General features: G+C 42.0%; 1 protein-coding gene across 5 annotated transcripts in view; it reads left to right on the top strand.

The window, feature by feature from the left end:
* The window catches only part of pnpla4 (patatin-like phospholipase domain containing 4), an 85,443-nt gene that overhangs the window by 58,915 nt on the left and 730 nt on the right, over window positions 1-25,798 (top strand). For 4 of the 5 annotated variants that reach the window (XM_034173590.1, XM_034173607.1, XM_034173601.1 and 1 more), the window contains 2 exons: window positions 18,851-18,984; window positions 21,605-21,610. In XM_034173590.1, the coding sequence (XP_034029481.1) occupies window positions 18,851-18,982 (132 nt within the window). In that variant the 3' untranslated portion in view covers window positions 18,983-18,984; window positions 21,605-21,610. Of the gene's footprint in view, window positions 1-18,850; window positions 18,985-19,925; window positions 20,644-21,604; window positions 21,611-25,798 lie in introns of those variants that run through there. The other variant, XM_034173595.1, reaches the window with a different exon arrangement.

Here is a 25,798-nt window from a genome sequence, read left to right on the forward strand (position 1 = left end):
ATGAAAATCAGCACCTCCAAATCCGAGGCCATGGTTCTCGACCGGAAAAAAGGTGCTTTGCCCTCTTCAGGTCGGTGGAGTGTCCTTGCCTAAGGGTGGCTGGGCACTTCCTTAGAGATAGGGTGAGGAGCTCGGTCACTCGGGAGGAGCTCGGAGTCGAGCCGCTGCTCCTCCACGTCGAAAGGAGTCAGTTGAGGTGGCTCGGGCATCTTTTCCGGATGCCCCCTGGACGCCTCGCTGGAGAGGTGTTCCGGGCACATCCCACTGGGAGGAGGCCCCAGGGAAGACCCAGGACACGCTGGAGGGACTACATCTCTCGGCTGGCTTGGGAACGCCTTGGGGTTCCCCCAGAGGAGCTGGGGGAGGTGTGTGTGGATCGGGAGGTCTGGGCGGCTTTGCTTGAGCTGCTGCCCCCGTGACCCGACTCCGGATAAAGCAGACGAAAATGGATGGATGGATAGTTTAGACCAGGTGTCATGCTTAGTTATGATGTTGCGGAGTAACATGTCACATGTCATAGAATCCAGTGGATATTGACCTTGTTGGACCTTTACTTTGGAGACTAAGCATTCAGTACCACAAAAACTATTCCATTTATTAATCCAATTAGCTCAACCAATAATTTGTAGCTATGACTGCCAAATAATAGTTTGGATCTTTCTTCACACAGGCAATTGTAAAAGTCCTAATTGTGAAAGGTTATTATTATTTGTACTATTCATATTGTAAAAGTCCTAATTGTGAAAGGTTATTATTATTTGTACTATTCATATTATAAATCTTAATGCTTTCTGCTTCTTACTATTTTATTAGCCTACCTGCTGAAGAGTTCACATTAGTGTCTTTCTGGCAGACAGGAATATGGACATCGCACTATTGAAAGTGTCACTTTAAGTCACTCACTGAGAGTGATGTTGTCTTACTGTTTAAGTTCTGACAGTGATGAAACGCGTTTCAAATATGAGGAAACTAATTCTTGTTCCTTAATGCTGAATCTGGTAAATGTGCTGCTTATAAGGAGTAAAACAAATCCTCAGAATCAAAAGAAGTAGTATACCATTGTCCATCCATCCATCCATTTTCTTCCGCTTCATCCAAGGTTGGGTCATGGGGGCAGCAGCTCAAGCAAAGCCGCCTAGACGTCCCGATCCACACACACCTCCCCCAGCTCCTCTGGGGGAACCCTGAGGTGTTCCCAAGCCAGTCGAGAGACGTAGTCCGTCCAGCGTGTCCTGGGTCTTCCCCGGGGCCTCCTCCCGATTGGACGTGCCCTGAACACCTCTCCAGCCGCTTGTACTCGCAATCTTGTTCTTTCGGTCATAAGCCAAATCTCATGACCATAGGTGAGTGTCAGAACGTAGATCGATCGGTAAATCAAGAGCTTTGCCCCCCCTGCTCAGCTCTCTCTTCACCTCGACGGTCCGATACAGCAACCGCATCACTGCAGATGCTGCACCGATCCGTCTGTCGATCTCACGCTCCATCAGTCCCTCACTCGTGAACAAGACCCCAGGATACTTAAACTCCTCCACCATTGTACCGTACTGAATTGCATCTTCTTATTTTCTATTTAAATTTTTGGTATAATTTCTTTGCATCATGTTGAGTCACATCGTATCGCACCTAATCACATTGCATCGCATTGTGAGGAACTGAATTGCCATCAAATACATATCAAATCTCACTGAATCGGGAACAGGGGTAAATCACATCATATCGTCATGTATCGTATCCCCGGTAATGTATCGAAGAGTATCAAATCATTGCCAGTGATGAGATTCACGTGCCTAGTAGTGACGCATTTCAAGCTTAAATTTGTGCCAAATATTACTTGAACCTTACTACCCCTCCTCCCCCGGTATGAAATATGGCGGGATATAGCAGTCAGCATGTCTGTCTGTCTGTTTTTGCTTGATAGTGCGATATCTGAAGAACCAGCTGACCAATTTCATTCGTATTTAGCATAAGGGTGTACTTGGGTGATCCCCCGACACCAGTCATTTACAGTGACCTTGGGCTCAATTTCAAGGTCACAGGCAGATATTCAAGATATTGCCATTGCCACCCTTGTTAGAGTGATATTTTAACCAGTTGAACAGTTTCATTCATATTTAGGATAATGGTGTACTTGGATGATCCCCCAACACCAATCGATTACAGTGACCTTGGGGTCAATTTCAAGGTCACAGTGAAATATTCAATATATTGTCATTGCCACCCTTTCTAGCGTGTTATCTCAAAAACCAGTTGGTCAGTTTCATTCATATTTAGCATTAGGTTGTATTTGGATGATCCCCCAACACTTTGTGTTACTGATTTGTGGGGGCCAGAGGGATATGTCATGTCCTGATGACTCTTGTTCATACTCGTATAGCTGACTTAATTTTAATTTAAAAGAAGCAGTTTATTGGGTGAGATAATTGGATTTTAAAAAGTAATAGTTTCACAGTTTTGAATGCTTGGGTCACCCTGGTAAAAAGCAAACGAGGTCAGTGATGGATGTGGTATTTTGTCACATTACATAACTAAGTATACATGGTGTAAACCATCTGTCAATAACCTTAGGCCATAGATACCTTTTTCTTCGATGGTTGGAGCATATTTAAATTTTGATGCCTTTATAATCCTACTGACCTCTGTCTGGCACTCAGAGAAGGTTGTCATACATTTTTGTGTCAGCCTGGTCATGATATAAGGATATGTGGTCATGCTCAAGGGCTGCTGCTGCTGAGCTTCTTAACCTTAGGCCCTACATTAGAAGTTCTGCGTAAAAGCAGTATTAAACTTCTCCCTCCATTAATCAGCTCCTGCATTTTTGTGATGTTAAGGGGCTTGATTTTATCTGTGTTTTCACCAGCAAACTTGTGAAGCAGTAAAGTCATAAGTGAACAATGTGTACAGATTTGAAAAATGGTAAATGAACTGCATTATATAAGCACCTTACAATGATGCTTCACATTCATCCATTCACACACACACACACACACACACCGATAAACAGATCTGAAATGCATTTGTTGGGTGATGCCACTTTCTGTAGTCAGAGTTCTGGCAGCGAGGCTCTGGTGAGATGCAACAGTTTGTTAGTCAGAGGGAGCAGGGATGATGAGCTTACCAAACACCCTGGTGACATATGAGTCATTTTTGCCAAGTGGAAGAAGTCTTTGTGTATTACAGTTTAAATGGCATCTTCTGTAAATCTTTTGTAGCAGTGTGCGTGTGTGTGTGTGTGTGTGTGTGTGTGTGTGTGTGTGTGTGTGTGTGTGTGTGTGTGTGTGTGTGTGTGTGTGTGTGTGTGTGTGTGTGTGTGTCTGAAGCCATCTCTCAGAACACTTCATTGTGATTGAGTTTCACTGGGCTGTCGTCATTCAGACACATTGCTGGGTGTTTGTTGATGTCTGGGATGCTGGTAGTTATGTTGAAGCAGAATGGGATGCTGGCTGCACCGAGACAGGTTTATAAAGTTTCTGAAGACATCAGCACATACAGTGAAGGTCGATACTGGAATGTGTTCAGGACCTTCAGTTGTGTTCAAAATAATACCAGTGTGTGTAAAACAGTGAATAAAGCTTAAAGGCCTTATAAGTAGCTATTTCCATACACACAAATACATTAGGAAGACTGCACATTCTGTTCCAAATCAAAACATGAAGAAAAATTAATCAAATTTGTTACCACTTTACAGAAAGTGAAGCAAAAGTAATATTAGATAAACTCAAACATTTACTGTATAAACTGAAAAATGCTTTAAGATGTAGCTTTCCTGTGAATCACTGACTAATATTTAGTTGTATAACCACTGTTTGTGAGAATTCGTTCACATCTGCGTCGACCAACCATGGAGTCGGCCAACTTCTGGCACCTGTGAAGACATACAGTAGTGTTCAGCAAGGGAGTAACTTTGATTTTGATATTGGTGGGGACACAAAAGTGCTCCAAGACAAAGATTTTTTTTTTTGCATTACCAGTCATAAGTTCATGTCATGCAGATGTTATAGGTTAATGAGCCATCCCAATGGTTAGGGATTTGGTCTTTCAATCACAGGGTTGCAGGCTCAAATCCCAACCTTACCTGTCTTTACACCTCCATCAGACTGGAGTGACCTTGAGCAAAGCAACTAACCCAACATTGCTCCAGCTATACATTTAAATTGAATTCATCGAGGATGGATATTTAACACGAAGTATTGCAATGACCCTATCTGCTAGTGTTGTGACGTTCGTGAATAGGGATGGGTATTGATAAGATTTTATCGATATCGATGCCATTATCGATTCTGCTTATCGATCCGATTCCTTATCGATTCCCTTATCGATACCTCGTGAATTTTGTACTAAAAGTAGGCTTTACAGGTTTTCTATGTATTTCATTGAGTCTTAAATTAAATAAATATGAAATTGGTCACTGTATCCTTGATCTCTGGACATAAATAAAAATAAACAAAACGGTGTTTCGCTTTGAAGTTATTAATTCTGACTGGACTCTATCGTTCTAACTTGACTTGGCAGAGAGCCATGCAGCGTTTGGAGGTGTATGAACAGAACGGAGGACGATTCTCGTTTCTTTCTCGCAACAAGACAGGAGTCCCAGTTAGTAACTTTAATTCACACAAAAGTGACTCACGATTGACATATTCAGGGATGAAAGTGACGAAAAACAAAAAAAGCTGAAACCCAAAATTACCCCCCAACACCACCTGCATGAAAATGAATTCTAGAAGCTGTGAAATGCAATCTGGGACTATTCCAGACAATAAACTGCAGTGAGTGCAGCATCCATTTAGTGAGAAAAAAACCCAACTTTCCTTATTCAAATTCATTCCAGAAGTATTCTGCTCTTACTAGGATGCAGCAGTTTTCTAGCTTGGCAGATAGTTCTGGAGGAAATCACTGAAGAAATTAACAAACTGAAAATATGGTTTGACCGAAACAAATTGTCATTAAACTTAAATAAGACAGGGATGAAATGGGGGTGTAAGAGTCACTAGGTGTTCACAGGAAACAATTATTTATTTCTGTATGTATGTATTTATTTATGTATGTTCATTGTTAGTTGGTTTTATATTTTCTGTTGTGTTTCTATTCAGGTTCTTTTTGTCTCTTTCTCTAAAACTGTATATAATAAGTATATATTGTATATAATAATCATTAGATTATTAATATATAAACAAAAATAAATTTAAAAAAATATTACAATTTGAAAACAAATGCACCCGAACGTGATGACAGCTGCAACTGCTTAATGCTAACTTTTAACATTGAAAATGCCATAGACATGCTAACGCGTTAGCATCGCTCCTGTTTTTAAGTTATAAAATACATCTATCAACTGTTTCAGAAGACCATAACAGGTCGGTTTAACATAAAAAAGGTAAATAATACTCACAGACGTATGTTCTTTAGGGTTTTAGCGGGGGAAAATTAAGTGAAATAAAGAATAAACGAAGCAATCAAAGCACTGTTTCAGTCTGTGAGCCACTGCTTCGATTGCTTCAAGGTTCAAAGCAAAGCCGCGCTGCAGAAAAGTTGATTACGGACCCGCTGCAGGGTCTGTAATCAATGTAGAGAAATGATCATTTTCCTGACAAACACCCCCCAAAATAATGGTGACTCTGAAGGACCGAACAGAATCGTTAAGCAAAAGGCTTATTGATGTCGGTGGATCGAATCATTTCTTAACGATACCCGAAAGGAACCGGTTCTCGATACCCATCCCTATTCGTGAATGAATCGATTTCCGTTTGTCTGTCTGTTATTGTGTCCGCCCGTGCAGTCTTTTAATAAGTTCCCTGCAACTGTGCAGTAGCCTAGCTCTAACGATGCATCATGCCACGTTGGTAAAACCTGCCTAGTGCCTAAAGAGCAGAAGAATCCTAATGCTTTTAAGAAGGGTTTCCATTCATGAAAGGGATTTTGCTTAGTTTTTAAAGCTTGACGGAGACCCTGCACTTACATTCCTGACTCTGAAGAATGATCGAATATCTCGTTTCTTGGGAGGGGGGCCGTCAGCCATTACCAAATATCACCGAAGTCTAGCTCAAGAGAGAGAGATGGGGCGGGGGGGACGGGGGTGGATGGGCGGTCGCGGCCACTGTGGGAAGTGTGCTGCTTGGAGTGACAAGTGGGATAGCCAACCAAGTTAGCGAGTGTCAGGTCCGTTGCCCTAACTGGACCTGGCACTTAAACTGTGCCTGAGATCGTATCCTGCAAAACACAGTTTCTCAAAGCACAATCACACATAAAGAAGACAACTGTTAGACAGAGATCTCTTTTGTGAGCTTTGCGCAAAGGGGAGAAGCTTCAGAGAGCGCGTACAAACCTAAGACCAACCTTGCTTCTCCTGCTCCTCTCCGCCGCCCCTCCGGTGCTCTGCTCTTTTATTAGAAAAGAAAAAAATCATAAACAATACGACGTAGCATCTGTGTATGTTGTGTTTGGGGAAGGGAGGGGTGAACGGTTGCTTGTGAGTTACGGTTTCCTGTGAAACATGCTCGTTTCTTTCACCGAAAGAAGGGAGTAAGCTGTTAAGTTTCGATGTCAACAGAGTCCTGAAGCAACCTTTAGTTCATCACTGTGGCTGAGCAATCATTTAGCTTAAGTGCAGCATATATGAATGGGTACATAATTATTATGATTAAATGAGTAAATGAAGTATAAAAGAATATAATTCAGACAGTAATAAATGTAGAATCCTTTAACAAGTCAGCTAAGACACATATTCTTTCAGTCTTGTGGCTGGTTTCACTCCCACATCACACAGATAACAGATAGTTGATACAGTTAATTTCACAAGAAGCAGAAACTTAACTCAGACTACTTTTGATTACATTGAATATCATGTAAGCAGGCAATGATTAATTAAATAAATGATAACAACTCATAAAATCTCCATCATTTCCCTCCTCTTTTAGCATTTATTTGCAGTTAGCTAGTGTAAAAATAAATGTATTTACAGTGTATGACAATAATTCAGCATAATTTCACTCATCCATCATGAGCACTTGTTTACACATTTTCACTCATAACTTCATTACTTTACACTTTCAATTATCATCATAAGTGTTCTGTCCTTAGTCCACATTATCACATCCTTCCTGGGGCTCCTCGAGGTTCAAAAATGTATAGGTTGGTGTGTGAGCCAATTGTAATTGCACAAACAGCTTGGTTGCCAGCCTGGTAACCATTGCCTTAATACAGGGTATGGCACAGCAGGAGAAAACAATCAAAACTCCAATCAAAATCAGAACCAGGGTAAAGAATTTTAGCAATATTTGCCACCAGGAGCCGGAGGTAAACCACCCCCACAGGCTCCTCGTGCTGCTGTTTCCTGAAACTTGGTGGTCATAGTAGTTTGCATTTTTTCCAGGACCCTCATCGCCTGTTGTGCCAAATCAGAATTTATCTCATCAGATATATATGTACAGCACGTGGCATTTATCATTCCACATACTCCGCCTTGTGCCGCTGTTAACAAATCTAACACTAATCAATTTTGGAGGACCATTGTACGGATTTCGGTCAACATTTTGTCTTGGGCTTTGTTGACTACGAGAGACGCGTTTAGGAATACAGCCAATCGATAATTTACTGTTTCTAATCGAAACTGTAAGTTTGGAATACCCAACCAGGGTAACACAGACAGACCACCCCTCTCCCAATCTTTCCAGATCTTAAACTCCTCGGGCACATCATCGCTCTGCCAGATGTGTTTTACCTGGTGAATCTCCACGTCGTCTAAATTCCGCCTCACCCTTTCTGGCCTTTTGGGCTCGGCCGCGACGACAAAGGTGTGATCTGACACCTGGGTAGGGGCGCAAATTCCATCCCATCCCGGTGGGAGATTCAGGTACAAGCGTGTACCACAAACCCAGAACACGTCATCCACTGGCCATGTTCCGTTCCGGGCTGGTAACCATTATTTTGCTATCCTGAAGCAATTGTGATCTGTTGGACAGGAGGGTCTGTCCTGAGCCCACTTTCCACAATATAGGGTTTCAGATTTGGTTGTGTTAACTTGAATACACTCTCCAACATTTAGGCGAGTCTCTACACATCTCTTAGCAGTCAACCGTCCCACTGATGCATTCCCTTCCTGATAATAACAAATTGGAAATTTAATTCCGTGGGGTATTATAACAGTTTTGGCCACAAGTGCAGATGCCTTAATCCTAGTCAAGGTTACTAATTGACTACACGGGTCATACATTTTCCCCCAATGAGATCCATTCCATCCGCTGTATGCTTTGGACATATATACGTATATATATATTGTTCTTTACGTTTCTTTTAAACACAGGTGCACAGGATTAGAACAGGATCGTCTTGTCTCCTGTTTTCAAAGATGCAGTTTCGTCTGCTTCTGTCTCCTGGTCTGGTCACGTCAGCTTCAGTGCTCTTATTTCAAGCTTGTAGTACGTCTGCTTCTGATCCTGGTCTGAGTTGACAGGCCTCTTCTTGGTCACAGCTGGTTACTCGTCTGCTTCAGGACTCTGATATTTGCTTCAACCTTTGGTCTTTGTCTTTGTAGTGGGATAGATGCACCCAAGATGACCTTTTCCTCTGGGCTGGATGCCTTTTCCTCTGGGTTGTCCAGGAGTTTTACCAGCTTACAGTGACTTAGGTGGATCCAACTCGACCTCTCATCGATTTTAACTGCAGTTGGTGTTGTTAGTAACACTTGGAATGGCCCTTCCCACTTTGGGCTGGACCAGGATTTCCTTTTGATTACTTTAATGTAGATCTGATCTCCAGGGTGTACTTCCAGAGTCTGTAAGTCTGTAGGAAGTAAAGAGTTTGATGGCAGTAAATGTGTCTTTTGTATTTGTTTTTCTTGCAGCAGTTCTTTCATATAGTCTGCTAGGTTCTTTTCTTCAGTCATAGTCTGAGCGTCTGGTAGCAAGTCCGGAAGTTTAAAACTTCATCCATACAATATCTCAAATGGTGTGAGTCCTGCTTGTGTGGGTGTTATTCTCATGTACATTTTGACTAAATCCAAGCATTCTGGCCAGGGTCTTTTTGTGTCCTCCATGCATTTTCTGAGTCTGCTCCTAATTGTCCCATTTGTTCTTTCTACTAATCCTGCACTTTGTGGATGATAAGAACAGTGATTTTTGAGGGTCATCCCCAAGTTTCATGCTACTTTTGTGATCACCTCATTCACAAAATGTGTTCCATTATCACTATACAGCATCTCTGGGACACCATATGCTGGAATGATCGTCTTGCAGATGGCTTTAGCAACAGTTAATGCATCAGCTTTTGCACTTGGAACAATCTCAACCCATTTTGAGAAGGCGTCAATCAACACCAAACAGTACTGGTAGGGTCCACTTTTATTCAACTCAATAAAGTCCATGTGTACACTCTGGAAGGGGTACTGAGGTGCAGGAAACTGTCCCTGCTTTGGCCTCAAATTTCCCTGTGGATTATGTCTTATACATGTAACACATGCTTTACAGACGTTTTGTGCATAGGAATTGAATCCAAATGTCTGTTTGTTCAATAATGCCACCATACCCCCGGTTGACACATGACAAACTCCATGTGTCATGATAGCAGCCATTTTGAACAAACTGTTAGGCAGGATGGGCTTCCCTCCTAATTCAAAAATTTTATTAGCGTTCTGGAGGGCACCTTGTGTCGACCAGAAGGCATTTTCTCGACATGGGGAACTTTGTTGGGTGTCATAAAGAAGATCCAAGTCCAAAACCGAAGAGTCAGCCATGTAAATGTCAGACACACCGAGTTCGCCCAAAGCAGCAGTTTTGGCTACTTGGTCTGCAAACCTGTTTCCTTCAGACACAAAATCGGAACACTTGGTGTGTGCGGCACATTTACATAGAGCTAGCTTAGCGGGAAGCGTAATAGAGTGCAAAAGATCAAGCAGCAAGCTGTGGTGGGTAACGGGTTTACCAGTTGAGGTAATCATACCCCGCTGTTCCTACTGCTTAGCAAAGAACCAGACCGTAGAAAAAGCATACTGTGAGTCTGTAGATTGTCAGTTTTCCCTTCTGCAAGACGGCAAGCTCTAGTCAAGGCAGTTAGCTCAGCAGCTTGAGCCGAATGCCTGGAGGACACTTGTTTGGCCTCGATAATCGTGCCAGGTAGCATTATGATTGCATAACCTGAACGTGTTCTTTCTTTATCTCTTGAACAGGAACCATCCACGAACCAGTAAAGTCCATCTTGGAATGATTCATCTGACAAGTCTGGCCGTTGGAGCTGGAGATCATGTGTCACTTGTTCACAATCATGCGGTGTTCCACTATCCTGTGTTGGTAACAGTGTGGCTGGATTCAATGTGGTACACCTTTTAATAGTTATGTGTGGCTGCGACAACAACACAGCTGTATAAGCTATTTGTCTAGCAGGCGATAAGAACGCCATCTTGGATTGGAGCAGCAACACACTAACTGCATGTGGAACCATAACAGTCAGAGGGTGGAACAAAACTAAATTAGCAGTGGCCTCAACAGCCATGGCTGTAGCACAAACTGCTTGAACACACGGTGGGAGTCCACGGCTAACAGGATCCATTCTTTTAGAAAAATAGCCAAGTGGCTTTTGCTTATCTCCATGTTGTTGTAGCAGTACAGCACACATAAAACTGTGTTTGCAATCTGTCATCAATGTAAAGGGTTTACTGTAGTTTGGTAATGACAACACTGTGGAATTGACAAGCTCAACTTTCAGTTTTGTGAATTGGTCTTCTGCCTCGTGAGTCCATGTGATGGGGTCAGAGAGAGCCATCGGAGTTGAATAAATTAGATCCAACAATAACTGTGTCTTTTCTGCATAGCATGGGATCCATGACCGGCAGTAATTACAAAGTCCAAGGAACGCCATCATGTCTTTCTTGTGCACAGGTTTTGGAGCTCTGAGGATGGTGTCCTTCCGAGTTGTTTGAATGCATAGGCCATCCTTAGACAGAGTATGTCCCAGATACATCACGGCTGTTTGAACATACTGCAATTTAGACATTTTGACTTTGTTGCCAGTCACAGCCAAGTGTTTCAAGATTGCAATCGTACATGCTTTGCATGCATCTTCAGATTTCCCTGCGACCAAAATGTCATCAACATAAACCAAAAACTGGGAATTCTCTGGGGGCTCAAATGGTGTGAAAATGGTAGGACTGTCAGTGAAACCCTGAGGTAGCCTGGTAAATGTGTACTTCACTTTCCTGAAGGTAAATGCAAACCAGAACTGAGAGTCAGGGTGCAGTGGTACTGAGAAAAAGGTGTTGCTAATATCAATCACGGAGAAATGTGTATGCCCATATTCAAGGGAATTCAGGAGGGTGTGTGGATCCGGCACCAATGGGGCTCAGGTCTCCACAACAGCATTTACTGCATGCAGGTCTTGTATCATTCTCCAATTTACTCCATCTGCTTTCTTAACGGGGAAAATGGGCGTATTACATGGGGAGTCAGGACATTCCCTGATTACTCCTGCCGCCAGTAATTCTTCTATTACTGGTGCGATTCCCCTCTCCGCATCTGGTTTCAGCGGATATTGTCTAACACACGGTCTCCAATCAGACTTTGGGGTTATGCGCACTGGTTCCACACAGGTGAGGAGTCCCACATCCGTGGGAGAGGTTACCCATAAATTTGAGGGTACTTCCTGCAATTGTTCCTCTTCCTGTCGGGACAGTGAGGCAACAAACACGCCTAGTCAATCTACATCTGGAAGGTCTGCTACAATGGGGGTAACATCAAAACTGCAGAGCAGCAACTTCCTGTACAAGTGAATAGATGGACTATACTCATACGGGCCAAATACTTTGCGTGTGCGTTCTGCACCCTGCCAGTCAGTTGCTGCTTCGCCTTTAGCAGCAATGTTAGCCAGATCCCTCCATGGCATAGCAGCAGGTTTTGCCACGGACGGATGTGGTGTTTGTCCCTTGAAGAGAAGTTGGGCTGTGGGGGACAACACTACTCCACAGACTGCTGTGTCTTTAAAGTTTGTATATACATATTTCATAGTCTGCATTCCAGGGTTAAATTTATGGAATTGTTGGACGTATTTAGCAGTTGGGTTGTTCGTGACCCACATGGTTACGTGCAAGTCCAACAAGTCCATAACATCTCCTGGATCCGACAGGTGTTGGACAATATCACACACGTGTTGTGACACTTGAGCGGGGTCCGTAACATCCAATTTGAAAATCGTGTGACGTTCTATCTTTGACATAAAAATGTCGGGCGTACGAACAGATGGACAGATGCTAATTCGCAGCGCATTCATCAAATCTCGTCCCAACAAATTCACAGTACATGAAGGTGAGTAAACAACACTCTTACTCACCATCATGTGAGTTTCTGGGTCACAAAAGGTGACATGTTTAATCACACGTTCTTGGTTCGTCACACCATTGGCTGAGGTCACCCAAATTCCTGTTTGAGTAAATCTAGTTTTCGGGGGTAATTTATTCAAGACCGTTCTACAGGCCCCTGTGTCACAAAGGAAATCAAACTCTTGACCATTAACTCGAAGATTAACCATTGGCTTCACATTTAAATGGGCCAACGTTATTGCTCCACAAATGTTCACAATCTCTGCTCCAAATGGGGGGGCTGTGACTTTGTCTGATTCTAACTCTGGCTGGCTCTTTACATCCAAGGAATCAACTTCAACCTGTCTTGAATTAGCTTCTTGGGCGGCTAGTCATTGTGGAGGAGGAGAAGGAGCCGAGGGGCGTGCATACCCTCTGCCCCGTTCCTGCCTGGGCATTGGACAGTTGCATGACCAATGGCCTGGCTTTCCACAATTCCAACAGACTTCAGATTCGTCAGCATTCTGTGGGAAATATCCTCATCCTCTATCACGAGGACCAGAGCTTTGTCTATAGCCTCTTCCCTGTCCCCGGAACGGTTGGTGGCCTCGTCCTCCTTGATAGAAAATTTCGTCATCTCCACTATTTACAACAAATATGGCGGAGGATGTTTGTTTATTTTTCTTCTGCCCCTCTAATTTATATGCATGACGGACGTAGGACAAGGTCGTCTACACTCTGGGTATCTACAGTTACATCATGTTTCCAACGCTCGTTTGAACTGACTTTGGAAAGCGCTGTTTACACCTGCGTCAAATGGGATGTCACTGTGTGTTCTGAAAACTTTCATCATTCGTAATTTGAAATCATCAGGTTCCTCGTCAGGCCTTTGTTTTGTGGCTGCAATTCTACCATAATCAGCCATTGGCCTGAATTTTTCTCTGATACGGGTAAACAAATCCTGAAGAGGAACAAGTAAAGGAGCTTGGAATTGCCCTTGTGCATTTATCCTAAACGGGAGTACATCCCATTGTGCATCTCTACCTGTAAAGTCACCTTGAACATGATGAAAGTCTTTTGTCAAGGCTGCTCTTACAATTTCAGCAATTTCCTGACCATTCAGACGGTATGACCAGATTAACCCATCCATGTGTCTTAACCATTCCTCTATATCAACTCTTGGGTCTGGAAGGCCAGCTGCGGCTTTGGTAGCTTCCTCTAAAGTCCAAGGTCTGTGAACATAAATAGATGGCGGTTGTCCCTGTGCTGTGTTTGGGTTTGCTACTTCAATCATTGGGTATATGTTGGTCGCACCCCATGTTTGTCAGGATCGTGTGTGCGATGGTGAGAAGTCGAAATCAAACGATGTATCTAGGGTTGGATACAATGTGGGGACAGTCTGATTATAGGATGGTGGATTTCCACCGAATGGACTTATAGCTCTATAATCATCATCAACTGGAATTTTTACTCCATCCAACGGGGCGTAGGTGTTACAGTTACAGGTGGTGGGGTTATATTCACAAATGGATTATTTGATGGTGTGTAAACTTTTGTCAGAGTTGGCGGACGTCTGGGTGTTGTCGGAGTCCCTACTTTGGGCCTCACAACTTGCTGTGATTGTTGTTGTTGTACTTGTGAATTCTGCTGTGATGGTTGTTGTACAATTTGTTGTCCAGGTTGTGGCCTCGGCTGTAATGGTGGCTGTTGTCGTCCGGTCACTGTCTCATTATCTTCAGGTCTTACATACATTATCTTGTCTTTCCTTGCTGACACTTTCTGTCATTGATTGCTTTCTGTCTCTTCTGTGCCTCATCTAACCATATCTTCGCTACTTTCAATTCTTCCTCCTTTTTTAACTTACTCTTTCCTGTCTTTGTGGCTACTTGAAGTGTGACGTCACTTACAACCACAAGTTTATTTGTGAAACCATATTTCTTTTTCCAGTCTTTACAGTACTGTGTGGATCCCGGGGAGACCCTTTCCATATATTTGGGGTCGCCCTCGAGTTTTAATGTACCCTGTGTGTTTCCCATTTTAGACCACTGAGGGGGTTAGGCCTAGGGCCATCTAAATCAGTGGTATTTCAAGACCCCTTTAATGACTCTGGCGCGTCCGCGAGGTGCCGACCAAGCTTCTACCAAAACCTTAGATTGGGTGGGTCGACCTTGCCTCTGCTTCCTTGCGGTCGCTGTTGAGTTTTTGTGCGTATGGAATGTCACGCAAGCTACACTGCAACCGGAGTTACAGGAATTTGCTTACGATCATTCCCAGTCATACATTCCATTCATTCATCATTCATTACCCCTTCAGATAAACTTGGGTTTTCAGTACTTTTTAAAATGTCCAATTAGAATTTGTGAAAACATTTAAAAAAAAAACAATCCTACACGTTGTCACAGTTGTCTCTCTTTGACGTAAATAATAGTCTTAGAATTGCCCTCCAGGTCAAGTGTTAACTGTCTTCCTGTGGCAAACATCACATCGGGTCAAGAATGAATCTGTCTTCCCGTCACAGGTCACGTGTTAAACGGTCTTCCTGTATTTTAGTCACAGGTCACGTATTAAACGGTCTTCCTGTGTTTTAATCACAGGTCACGTATTAAACGTTCTTGTGTTTTAGTTACACTGCAGTGATTAACTTAAAGTCCACAATCTCACACAAAAGACTCCTTACTTACATCAAAATTGTGATTCTAGTGGCTTCGCAGAGCGTCGTCAATCCCTCCTCCGAGCCACAAGTCAACTTCAGTCTAGAACGCCGGCCACGTTTGAAGTGGTGGTCTTTTCGTCTGTCTAACGGGGTTGCGGCGCGTCGTCTTCTGGTTACGGAGGGAGGATGTGTCGACGCCCCACATTGGGCGCCAGGAAAATGTCAGGTCCGTCGCCCTAACTGGACCTGGCACTTAAACTGTGCCTGAGATCGTAGCCTGCAAAACACAGTTTCTCAAAGCACAATCACACATAAAGAAGACAACTGTTAGACAGAGATCTCTTTTGTGAGCTTTGCGCAAAGGGGAGAAGCTTCGGAGAGCGCGTACAAACCTACGACCAACCTTGCTTCTCCTGCTCCTCTCCGCCACCCCTCCGGTGCTCTGCTCTTTTATTAGAAAAGAAAAAAATCATAAACAATACAACGTAGCATCAGGGTATATTGTGTTTGGGGAAGGGAGGGGTGAACGGTTGCTTGTGAGTTACGGTTTCCTGTGAAACATGCTCGTTTCTTTCACCGAAAGAAGGGAGTAAGCTGTTAAGTTTCGATGTCAACAGAGTCCTGAAGCAACCTTTAGTTCATCACTGTGGCTGAGCAATCATTTAGCTTAAATGCAGCATATATGAATGGGTACATAATTATTATGATTAAATGAGTAAATGAAGTATAAAAGAATATAATTCAGACAGTAATAAATGTAGAATCCTTTAACAAGTCAGCTAAGACACATATTCTTTCAGTCTTGTGGCTGGTTTCACTCCCACATCACACAGATAACAGATAGTTGATACAGTTCATTTCACAAGAAGCAGAAACTTAACTCAGACTACTTTTGATTACATTGAATATCATGTAAGCAGGCAATGATTAATTAAATAAATGATAACAACTCATAAAATCTCCATCAGCGAGAAACGGGTAGCTAATCAGACAAGGATATCAACGTTAAAGAGGGGGGCTTCGAGCAGTGGCATACATTTAACCCTTTATGTGCCATAATAATGGCGGACAGCGGTTTTATTGGTCGTGATTACACAGTAGGGGGCTGAATATTGGTAGGGACGTGACCCTAGCGACCCTACCCAAAATTACGCCCTAGGTGTTCAGAATAATAGTAGTGCTATGTGACTAAAAAGATTAATCCAGGTTTTGAGTATATTTCTTATTGTTACATGGGAAACAAGGTACCAGTACATTCTCACAAATCCAACAAGACCAAGCATTCATGATATGCACACTCTTAAGGCTATAAAATTGGGCTATTAGTAAAAAAAAAAGTAGAAAAGGGGTGTTCACAATAATAGTAGTGTGGCATTCAGTCAGTGAGTTCGTCCATTTTGTGGAACAAACAGGTGTGAATCAGGTGTCCCCTATTTAAGGATGAAGCCAGCACCTGTTGAACATGCTTTTCTCTTTGAAAGCCTGAGGAAAATGGGACATTCAAGACATTGTTCAGAAGAACAGTGTGGTTTGATTAAAAAGTTGATTGGAGAGGGGAAAACTTATACGCAGGTGGAAAAATTATGGGCTGTTCATCTACAATGATCTCTATTGCTTTAAAATGGACAAAAAACCAGAGCCGCATGAAAGAAAATGGAAAACAACCATCAAAATGGATAGAAGAATAACCAGAATGGCAAAGGCTCACCCATTGGATCAGCTCCAGGATGAACAAAGACAGTCTGGAGTTACCTGTAAGTGCTGTGACAGTTAGAAGACGCCTGTGTGAAGCTAATTTATTTGCAAGAATCCCCCGCAAAGTCCCTCTGTTAAATAAAAGACGTGCAGAAGAGGTTACAATTTGCCAAAGAACACATCAACTGGCCTAAAGAGAAATGGAGGAATATTTTGTGGACTGATGAGAGTAAAATTGTTCTTTTTGGGTCCAAGGGCTGCAGACAGTTTGTGAGATGACCCCCAATATGTATTGGTATATGTATTTGATATGTATTTATAAGACCCTTATGAATGCAATAAAGTAAATCTGCAAGCCCAAATTTGTAATTCAGTGGAGAAATCTTCATTTAAAAATGGCAAATTTGCAGCCCTCTGCGAAAACAGTTTGTACATCTGGGACATTGCTGTGACGCAAGAGAGAAGACAGAGCGCTAGCGCCTTCAGTCCGCGCGTTGAGTGAATGCAATACTAGCTATTTCTCAATCGAAATTGATTTTATCTGTTAGTAATGTTACTGTTATACACATCCTGGTTTCAACATCCAAAAGTAAGCTGCAATGAATACGAGATACAGCTCTGCATGCTCAGATCAGTGGCGACATCGACAGTGGGCGACGTTCTTCCCTTTCACCTTGCTCTCACTGCCTCCGATGCCCTTACCGAGCCCGCAGACTTGGTAAGCGCTGGCCGCAGTGGGCCACTCACACCGCCCCCGTGTCTGCTGTGCAGAGCTGCGGCCAACTCCGGCACCACCTCCCTGTCTACTGAATGGAGGTGTGCTCAACTTGGCAACAAGTCCAGAGACTACGCTCGTTGTTTTGATGCGGAGCGCTCCGGCAGCCCGCAAGGATAGACTCTTGCGGAAAAATCTGCAGCGCCACATGGTCTTGGTAACCGCAGCCGCAGAGCTCCGTGGCCACTGAGAGAGGTTTGTATCTTTTTAATGACTTGGATTCTTTGCGGGTCCCACATCCGTACCCTGCAACAGTAACACCGGAGGCTAAAAGATTTTCAATGCGACACCACTCAATCAAATGGGTGTATGAAAAAGTCCCCAAAAATAATTTTCAAGCAAAAATAAAAGAAATGTATAATCACATATGTACCGCAAGACAACATGGTTTTAAAAAAAAGTCTATCCTTCCGTATAAGAGAATAAAAAGGTGCTTTTGTAAGAGATGCAAACTGACATAAATCCACAAATTGCAGTTGCTGCGTGCAATGCATGCTGGGATAAGATCTTCTCTCTGAAGTCTCTGCAAAGTCCCGGATGTGATGACAGTTTTGCGGAGGGCCAAATTTTAGCTGTAAATTTGTCATTTTTTAAATGAATATTTCTCTGTTGAATGACAGATCTGGGCTTGCAGATTCACTTTACTACATTCAGAAGGATCTTCTGTGTAAATATAAGTCATTTTTTTGGTCCAAAGATTTGACTGCATTTATTTCAGTGCAGGTCTACTTTAACATCAGCTGGCATCTGTAATCTAACTTTGCGGGTGATAGAATCCCCTATCACTAATGCACAGCTTTTTGGCCTGGAGATGGAGTCACCCGTGGGGTTGGAGGGCTATCAACAGACAAGGCTGAACAATGGTTCACAGTCGACAGTGGCAACTGTGAACTGGGTACCACAACCGGGCACCAAGCCCTATGTGACTTCTTTCGCCTAACAACAGTCCAAAAGCCATCTTCTTTAGCCGACGGAGCTTAGCTAGTGTTAACAGACGCCCTCGCCAGCCTGGCACTAAGCTTGTCTGTAGTGCCCATTTTGTCTAATTCCACTGAACTCAGAAGCTGCTCTAACTTACTGACACAGCTCTCTAAGAGGGCAACCCTTTCTGTCAGCATCGCACAAGATTAATGTAAAGTGTAATGTAATGTAAGTTGTGCACCAGAAAATCCAAATGTGTAGCAAGAGCTAGCACAAGCTAACTGGTATTGAAAACGCTTGCTCCTAGGATTCACGCAGGAGTAAAATAATAAACTAAAGTTTGTAGCTGTTGCTCTTAAAAACCAACAGAAGTGTTAGACAGGAAGCAGAAATAAACAAAACAATTACAACCTTGTATTCATTAGAAGAACACCGTTCAAGCCAGACACCAAGGAGGCAGTCTGTCCTGGAGTCCGTCATGTTAACCAGCTGATGTGCTTCACAAACGTGTCTTGTATTCTTTTGTCAGTTGTCCATGGAGAACATCAAGCGGCTGAGCCAGGCATTGTTCCCTCCAGACTCTGCTGCCATGCACTCGTTATGTCAAGAAGGTTTTGATGATGCTGTGAAGTTTCTGAAGAAAGAGGCCTGGATGAGCTGATGGTTAGTGCTCATGATGCAAATACATCAACTGACTTGATGACAAACATCATATTCACAGCAAAGGGGTGAACCTACCTGCCACAATTGTCAACACGACAGTAATTAAGACACATTTTCTGACACAGAAGCCCAATCCCCCCCCCCCCCCCCCCCCCCCCCCAATTTAAAACAAAACCAGCACACCAAAGAACTTACATTTCAGCTGCTCTTTGCCAGAAGGCACATGGGAAACAAGCCTAAATTTGATCTCATTCATTCATTCATTTCCCCTGCTTATCCAGGCCCAGGTCACAGTGGGAGTAGACAAAGCAGCTCATCTCATACTTCCCTATCCTCTGTCATGTCCTTTATCTCTTGCTAGAGAATTCTGAGGCATTCAAAAACAGCTGTGAAATATGATCCCTCCAGTGTGTCCTGAGTCTTCCCCGTGACCACCTACCAGTTAGATGTGCTGGTGTCGCTTTTGTATGGTTTTCCATGTACTAAACACAGTATATAAAGAATTTTGTATAACAGTTTCGCTTATATCGGAAACGATCCAAAATGTCCTGTTCAGTCACAATGCATTTTCATTAAAAAACCCTTGCATGTACTGGACAAAGCAGTGTGGGCGTGTCCAGTAACGGCTGTATATAATGAAGTTCAGCACTCACAAAGTGATTCAAGGAAAGTAGGTACTGTATTTCCTTGATTAAAAGCCTGGACAAAATTTGCTTGTCCACCTTAATCTATTATGTGCAAGTTTTACTTTATATTAACAAATGAAATGAAGTTGACACAAAACATGAAATGTCTTGGTTCATACAATTTGCATTGAAATAGTCAACATAAAGATCACTTCCTGCCTCCATTTTCAATATCATCCTAATATTTTCAAATTTGTGGTTGTAACCTTGTGCCTCACTCTGAAACACATTTTGGTATTTTTCTGTCTTCTGTAGGATGTGACAGCAGTAGTACTGGATGAAGATAGAAGAAGAGTTGTGTGCACATTAAAGTAAATTTGTCGTCTGCATTTAACTTGTCTGAATAATAGTGAGACACAAGCCAACCATGCGGAGTAGTGTGCAGCATGTCTGGCACCTGAGAACTAACTCTGGGTCTACAGATGCTCTTTTGGTCAAGGGCACACACGGGTGGCAGAAGAATATTTCACCTGACGCTGAATGAAGTCGTCTGATGCGCTAATCTATATGTCGCTGACAGCAGAAGGAAAATGGTCCTTTCTGAAGCATTATTTTGGGACTTGTTTAATTTAATAATTTATTCATGTAGATAACCACCTTTATCAGGATTTACTCCATATTACTCATGACAACTAAATATAACCATGTCTTTTGATTGGTTGATTGCATCCCATCGTATGACTGACAATGTACCATGCATTTTTGTCCCATACTTTTTTGCTCTATTGTGGTCCTCCATTAGCTTTTTGTTAAAATGCTTCCAAGGCAGGACGAAGCTAAATCCAGCAGCTGCTGTGGTCATGGGGGCATCTTTTGCGATTTTAGAAGTGCTGTCACATGAACAATTAGGCAGGTTCATCCCCTGAATCTTGGCTGGATTTAGAATAGTAGATGTACGCGTATGTTTCCTGGTTCGCTTGCTAGGCAGTCAGCCGCTGGGTGGACACATTGCACTGTGTGTACAGTAGTGTTCAGAATAATAATAGTGCTATGTGACTAAAAAGATTAATCCAGGTTTTGAGTATATTTCTTATTGTTACATGGGAAACAAGGTACCAGTAGATTCAGTAGATTCTCACAAATCCAATAAGACCAAGCATTCATGATATGCACACTCTTAAGGCTATGAAATTGGGCTATTAGTAAAAAAAAAAGTAGAAAAGGGGGTGTTCACAGTAATAGTAGGATCTGCTGTTGACGCTACAAACTCAAAACTGTTATGTTCAAACTGCTTTTTTAGCAATCCTGTGAATCACTAAACTAGTATTTAGTTGTATAACCACAGTTTTTCATGATTTCTTCACATCTGCAAGGCATTAATTTTGTTGGTTTGGAACCAAGACTTTGCTTGTTTACTAGTGTGCTTGGGGTCATTGTCTTGTTGAAACACCCATTTCAAGGGCATGTCCTCTTCAGCATAAGGCAACAACCTCTTCGAGTAATTTGACATATCCAAACTGATCCATGATCAGTGCTGCAGGAGAAACATGCCCATATCATGATGCTTGCACCACCATGCTTCACTGTCTTCACTGTGAACTGTGGCTTGAATTCAGAGTTTGGGGGTCGTCTCAGAAACTGTCTGTGGCCCTTGGACCCAAAAAGAATAATTTTACTCTCATCAGTCCACAAAATATTCCTCCATTTCTCTTTAGGCCAGTTGATGTGTTCTTTGGCAAATTGTAACCTCTTCTGCACGTCTTTTATTTAACAGAGGGACTTTGCGGGGGATTCTTGCAAATAAATTAGCTTTACACAGGCGTCTTCTAACTGTCACAGCACTTACAGGTAACTCCAGACTGTCTTTGTTCATCCTGGAGCTGATCAGTGGGTGAGCCTTTACCATTCTGGTTATTCTTCTATCCATTTTGATGGTTCTTTTCCATTTTCTTCCACGCATCTCTGTTTTTTTTGTCCATTTTAAAGCATTGGAGATCATTGTAGATGAACAGCCTATAATTTTTTGCACCTGCGTGTAAGTTTTCCCCACTCCAATCAACTTTTTAATCAAACCAGACTGTTCTTCTGAACAATGTCTTGAATGTCCCATTTTCCTCAGGCTTTCAAAGAGAAAAGCATGTTCAAGAGGTGCTGGCTTCATCCTTAAATAGGGGACACCTGATTCACACCTGTTTGTTCCACAAAATTGACGAACTCACTGACTGAATGCCACACTTCTATTATTGTGAACACCCCCTTTTCTATTTTTTTTTACTAATAGCCCAATTTCATAGCCTTAAGAGTGTGCATATCATGAATGCTTGGTTTGTGAGAATCTACTGAATCTACTGGTACCTTGTTTCCCATGTAACAATAAGAAATATACTCAAAACCTGGATTAATCTTTTTAGTCACATAGCACTATTATTCTGAACACTGCTGTATGAAAAAGAAGAATAAACAATCCTTTACTAAACTACCTGGCAATTAATTTAATAATCAATGAAATGTTACAGCTCTGCTAACAACAGATTTGCAATAAATCTGCAACACAATCTGCAGTAAAATAGTTAATTTAATGTTTGTTGCAAACAAACATTAAATTAAACAAACAGCAGCTTTGTCGTGAATCCAACTTACTGTACTGTATTTCTGTATTATTCAAGCAATTTAGGACCATCTAAACACAGCTGAACAGTTTTTACCTAAGGGTTGTATTGCCATAGCAGCCCAGGTCACCAATTCCCAGGTCATCAACCATCATCAGCACAAAATTGGGCTTCTTGTTTTCTCCAGGAGAGACAGTGCACAGTTTCCAGAGCAACAGCAGAAAGCAGGATGATGGCCACTCTTTAAGAGTGTGCATTAGGGTTATGACAAATCTCAAATTTATTAGCCTGGGGTTATAAATGATGAACTTTTACCTAAAACTCACAAAAATGACTTTGGTTTTGCCAGATCTTGAAAAAACCTCCTGCACCTAAGACAGTTTCATATTTCACAATAAAACACCTCGTGGCTCACTCTTTATTATAACATGTCAGTTTTACATACAATACACATGAGGAATACATGAAAATGAATACATATAGCATTTGTGTTTTTAATAGTGTTTCAGATTTGTGTATTAGTGTTAATAAATTTGCTAAGATATTTGTCTGTTTTGCAAGTAGATGGTTCCTTTTTCCAGTGAGTAGAGAAGCATTTCACAGCTTTGGGACACTTAAGTTTGGATATTGCTGACAGCAGGACTTCATAATCCGTCTCTGAATAGTGTTGGTTAGAAAACCAGGCCCGCGACCATGTAGTTGCAATGAAATCGCAAGTTACCCTCAGCTGTTCTCGCCAATTTGGAAGAAGGAAAAATGCAATAAGTACAAAAATTCCTCGTGAGTTCTACCTGGCCCTGTGAAGTGATGGCAGCTTGTGCCATTTTTCCTCCGTTTTGTAAAACTTATATGCTTCACAAAGCTCAAAAAGGAATTTAAAATCATCTCTCCAGCCAAGGTTCTCATACTCTGGTATCCCTTCTGTGCCCATGTATGCATTTTGTAAATCATCATACTGTTCCAAAATCTCATCATTAAACTCGCAGTTAATGTTAGGTGAATGTGACCATATAGGAAAAAAGAAATCCAACACGTCGCAGAACAAGATCAAGAATGTGGTGGTGGCAGCCGATGTATTGAGGATCATTGAATCCCTTGTCTCGAAATGTTCTCTGAAGCCTGGCTACAACACCATTTTTGCGACCAGTATTGACTGGTGACACATACTCATCAAGCAGGTCCTGTAGTGGTATATAGATGTCTGCAGCAGTTCCACTGTCACTTGCCAAAATGCCAAGTTGTAATGTTCTGTCATTTTTCAAGCACACAACTTGGTACTCCTTATTGTCAATTTTCTTACTATCAAATTGCAGACAATTTTTTTTGTATATATTTTATTTGTATATATTTTCTTGTTATTTCTTGATACTTCTTAATTCTTTTCTTGTTACATTATTTTAAATACAACCCCTGGCAAAAATTATGGAATCACCGGCCTCAGAGGATGTTCATTCAGTTGTTTAATTTTGTAGAAAAAAAGCAGATCACAGACATGACACAAAACTAAAGTCATTTCAAATGGCAACTTTCTGGCTTTAAGAAACACTATAAGAAATCAAGAAAAAAAGATTGTGGCAGTAACGGTTACTTTTTTAGACCAAGCAGAGGAAAAAATATGGAATCACTCAATTCTGAGGAAAAAATTATGGAATCACCCTGTAAATTTTCATCCCCCAAATTAACACCTGCATCAAATCAGATCTGCTCATTGACATTGACCCTATGTGTCTTTTTGCAAGGAATGTTTTTGCAGTTTTTGCTCTATGGCAAGATGCATTATCATTTTGAAAAATGATTTCATCATCCCCAAACATCCTTTCAATTGTCCAAAATATCAACATAAACTTGTGCATTTATTGATGATGTAATGACAGCCATCTCCCCCGTGCCTTTACCTGACATGCAGCCCCATATCATCAATGACTGTGGAAATTTACATGTTCTCTTCAGGCAGTCATCTTTATAAATCTCATTGGAAAGGCACCAAACAAAAGTTCCAACATCATCACCTTGCCCAATGCAGATTAGAGATTCATCACTGAATATGACTTTCATCCAGTCATTCACAGTCCACAATTGCTTTTCCTTAGCCCATTGTAACCTTGTTTTTTTCTGTTTAGGTGTTAATGATGCCTTTCGTTTAGCTTTTCTGTATGTAAATCCCATTTCCTTTAGGCGGTTTCTTACAGTTCGGTCACAGACGTTGACTCCAGTTTCCTCCCATTCGTTCCTCATTTATTTTGTTGTACATTTTTTGATTTTTGAGACATATTGCTTTAAGTTTTCTGTCTTGACGCTTTGATGTCTTCCTTGGTCTACCAGTATGTTTGCCTTTAACAACCTTCCCATGTTGTTTGTATCAATCAATCAATCAATTTTTTTTATATATATAGCGCCAAATCACAACAAACAGTTGCCCCAAGGCGCTTTATATTGTAAGGCAAGGCCATACAATAATTATGTAAAACCCCAACGGTCAAAACGACCCCCTGTGAGCAAGCACTTGGCTACAGTGGGAAGGAAAAACTCCCTTTTAACAGGAAGAAACCTCCAGCAGAACCAGGCTCAGGGAGGGGCAGTCTTCTGCTGGGACTGGTTGGGGCTGAGGGAGAGAACCAGGAAAAAGACATGCTGTGGAGGGGAGCAGAGATCGATCACTAATGATTAAATGCAGAGTGGTGCATACAGAGCAAAAAGAGAAAGAAACAGTGCATCATGGGAACCCCCCAGCAGTCTACGTCTATAGCAGCATAACTAAGGGATGGTTCAGGGTCACCTGATCCAGCCCTAACTATAAGCTTTAGCAAAAAGGAAAGTTTTAAGCCTAATCTTAAAAGTAGAGAGGGTGTCTGTCTCCCTGATCTGAATTGGGAGCTGGTTCCACAGGAGAGGAGCCTGAAAGCTGAAGGCTCTGCCTCCCATTCTACTCTTACAAACCCTAGGAACTACAAGTAAGCCTGCTGTCTGAGAGCGAATCTCTCTATTGGGGTGATATGGTACTACGAGGTCCCTAAGATAAGATGGGACCTGATTATTCAAAACCTTATAAGTAAGAAGGAGAATTTTAAATTCTATTCTAGAATTAACAGGAAGCCAATGAAGAGAGGCCAATATGGGTGAGATATGCTCTCTCCAGACAGTATTTGGTCCAGAGTTTAGACACAGCTGACTGAACAACCAACATCTTTTGCAACATTGCGTGATGATTTACTCTCTTTTAAGAGTTTGATAATTCTCTCCTTTGTTTCAATTGACATCTCTCGTGTTGGAGCCATGATTCATGTCAGTCCACTTGGTGCAACAGCTCTCCAAGGTGTGTTCACTCCTTTTTAGATGCAGACTAACGAGCAGATCTGATATGATGCAGGTGTTAGTTTTGGGGATGAAAATTTACAGGGTGATTCCATATTTTTTTTCCTCTGCTTGGTCTAAAAAAGTAACCGTTACTGACTGCCACAATCTTTTTTTCTTGATTTCTTATAGTGTTTCTTAAAGCCAGAAAGTTGCCATTTGAAATGACTTTAGTTTTGTGTCATGTCTGTGATCTGCTTTTTTTCTACAAAATTAAACAACTGAATG

This window comes from Thalassophryne amazonica, chromosome 1 (assembly GCF_902500255.1).
Source record: "Thalassophryne amazonica chromosome 1, fThaAma1.1, whole genome shotgun sequence".
NCBI lineage: Eukaryota > Metazoa > Chordata > Actinopteri > Batrachoidiformes > Batrachoididae > Thalassophryne > Thalassophryne amazonica.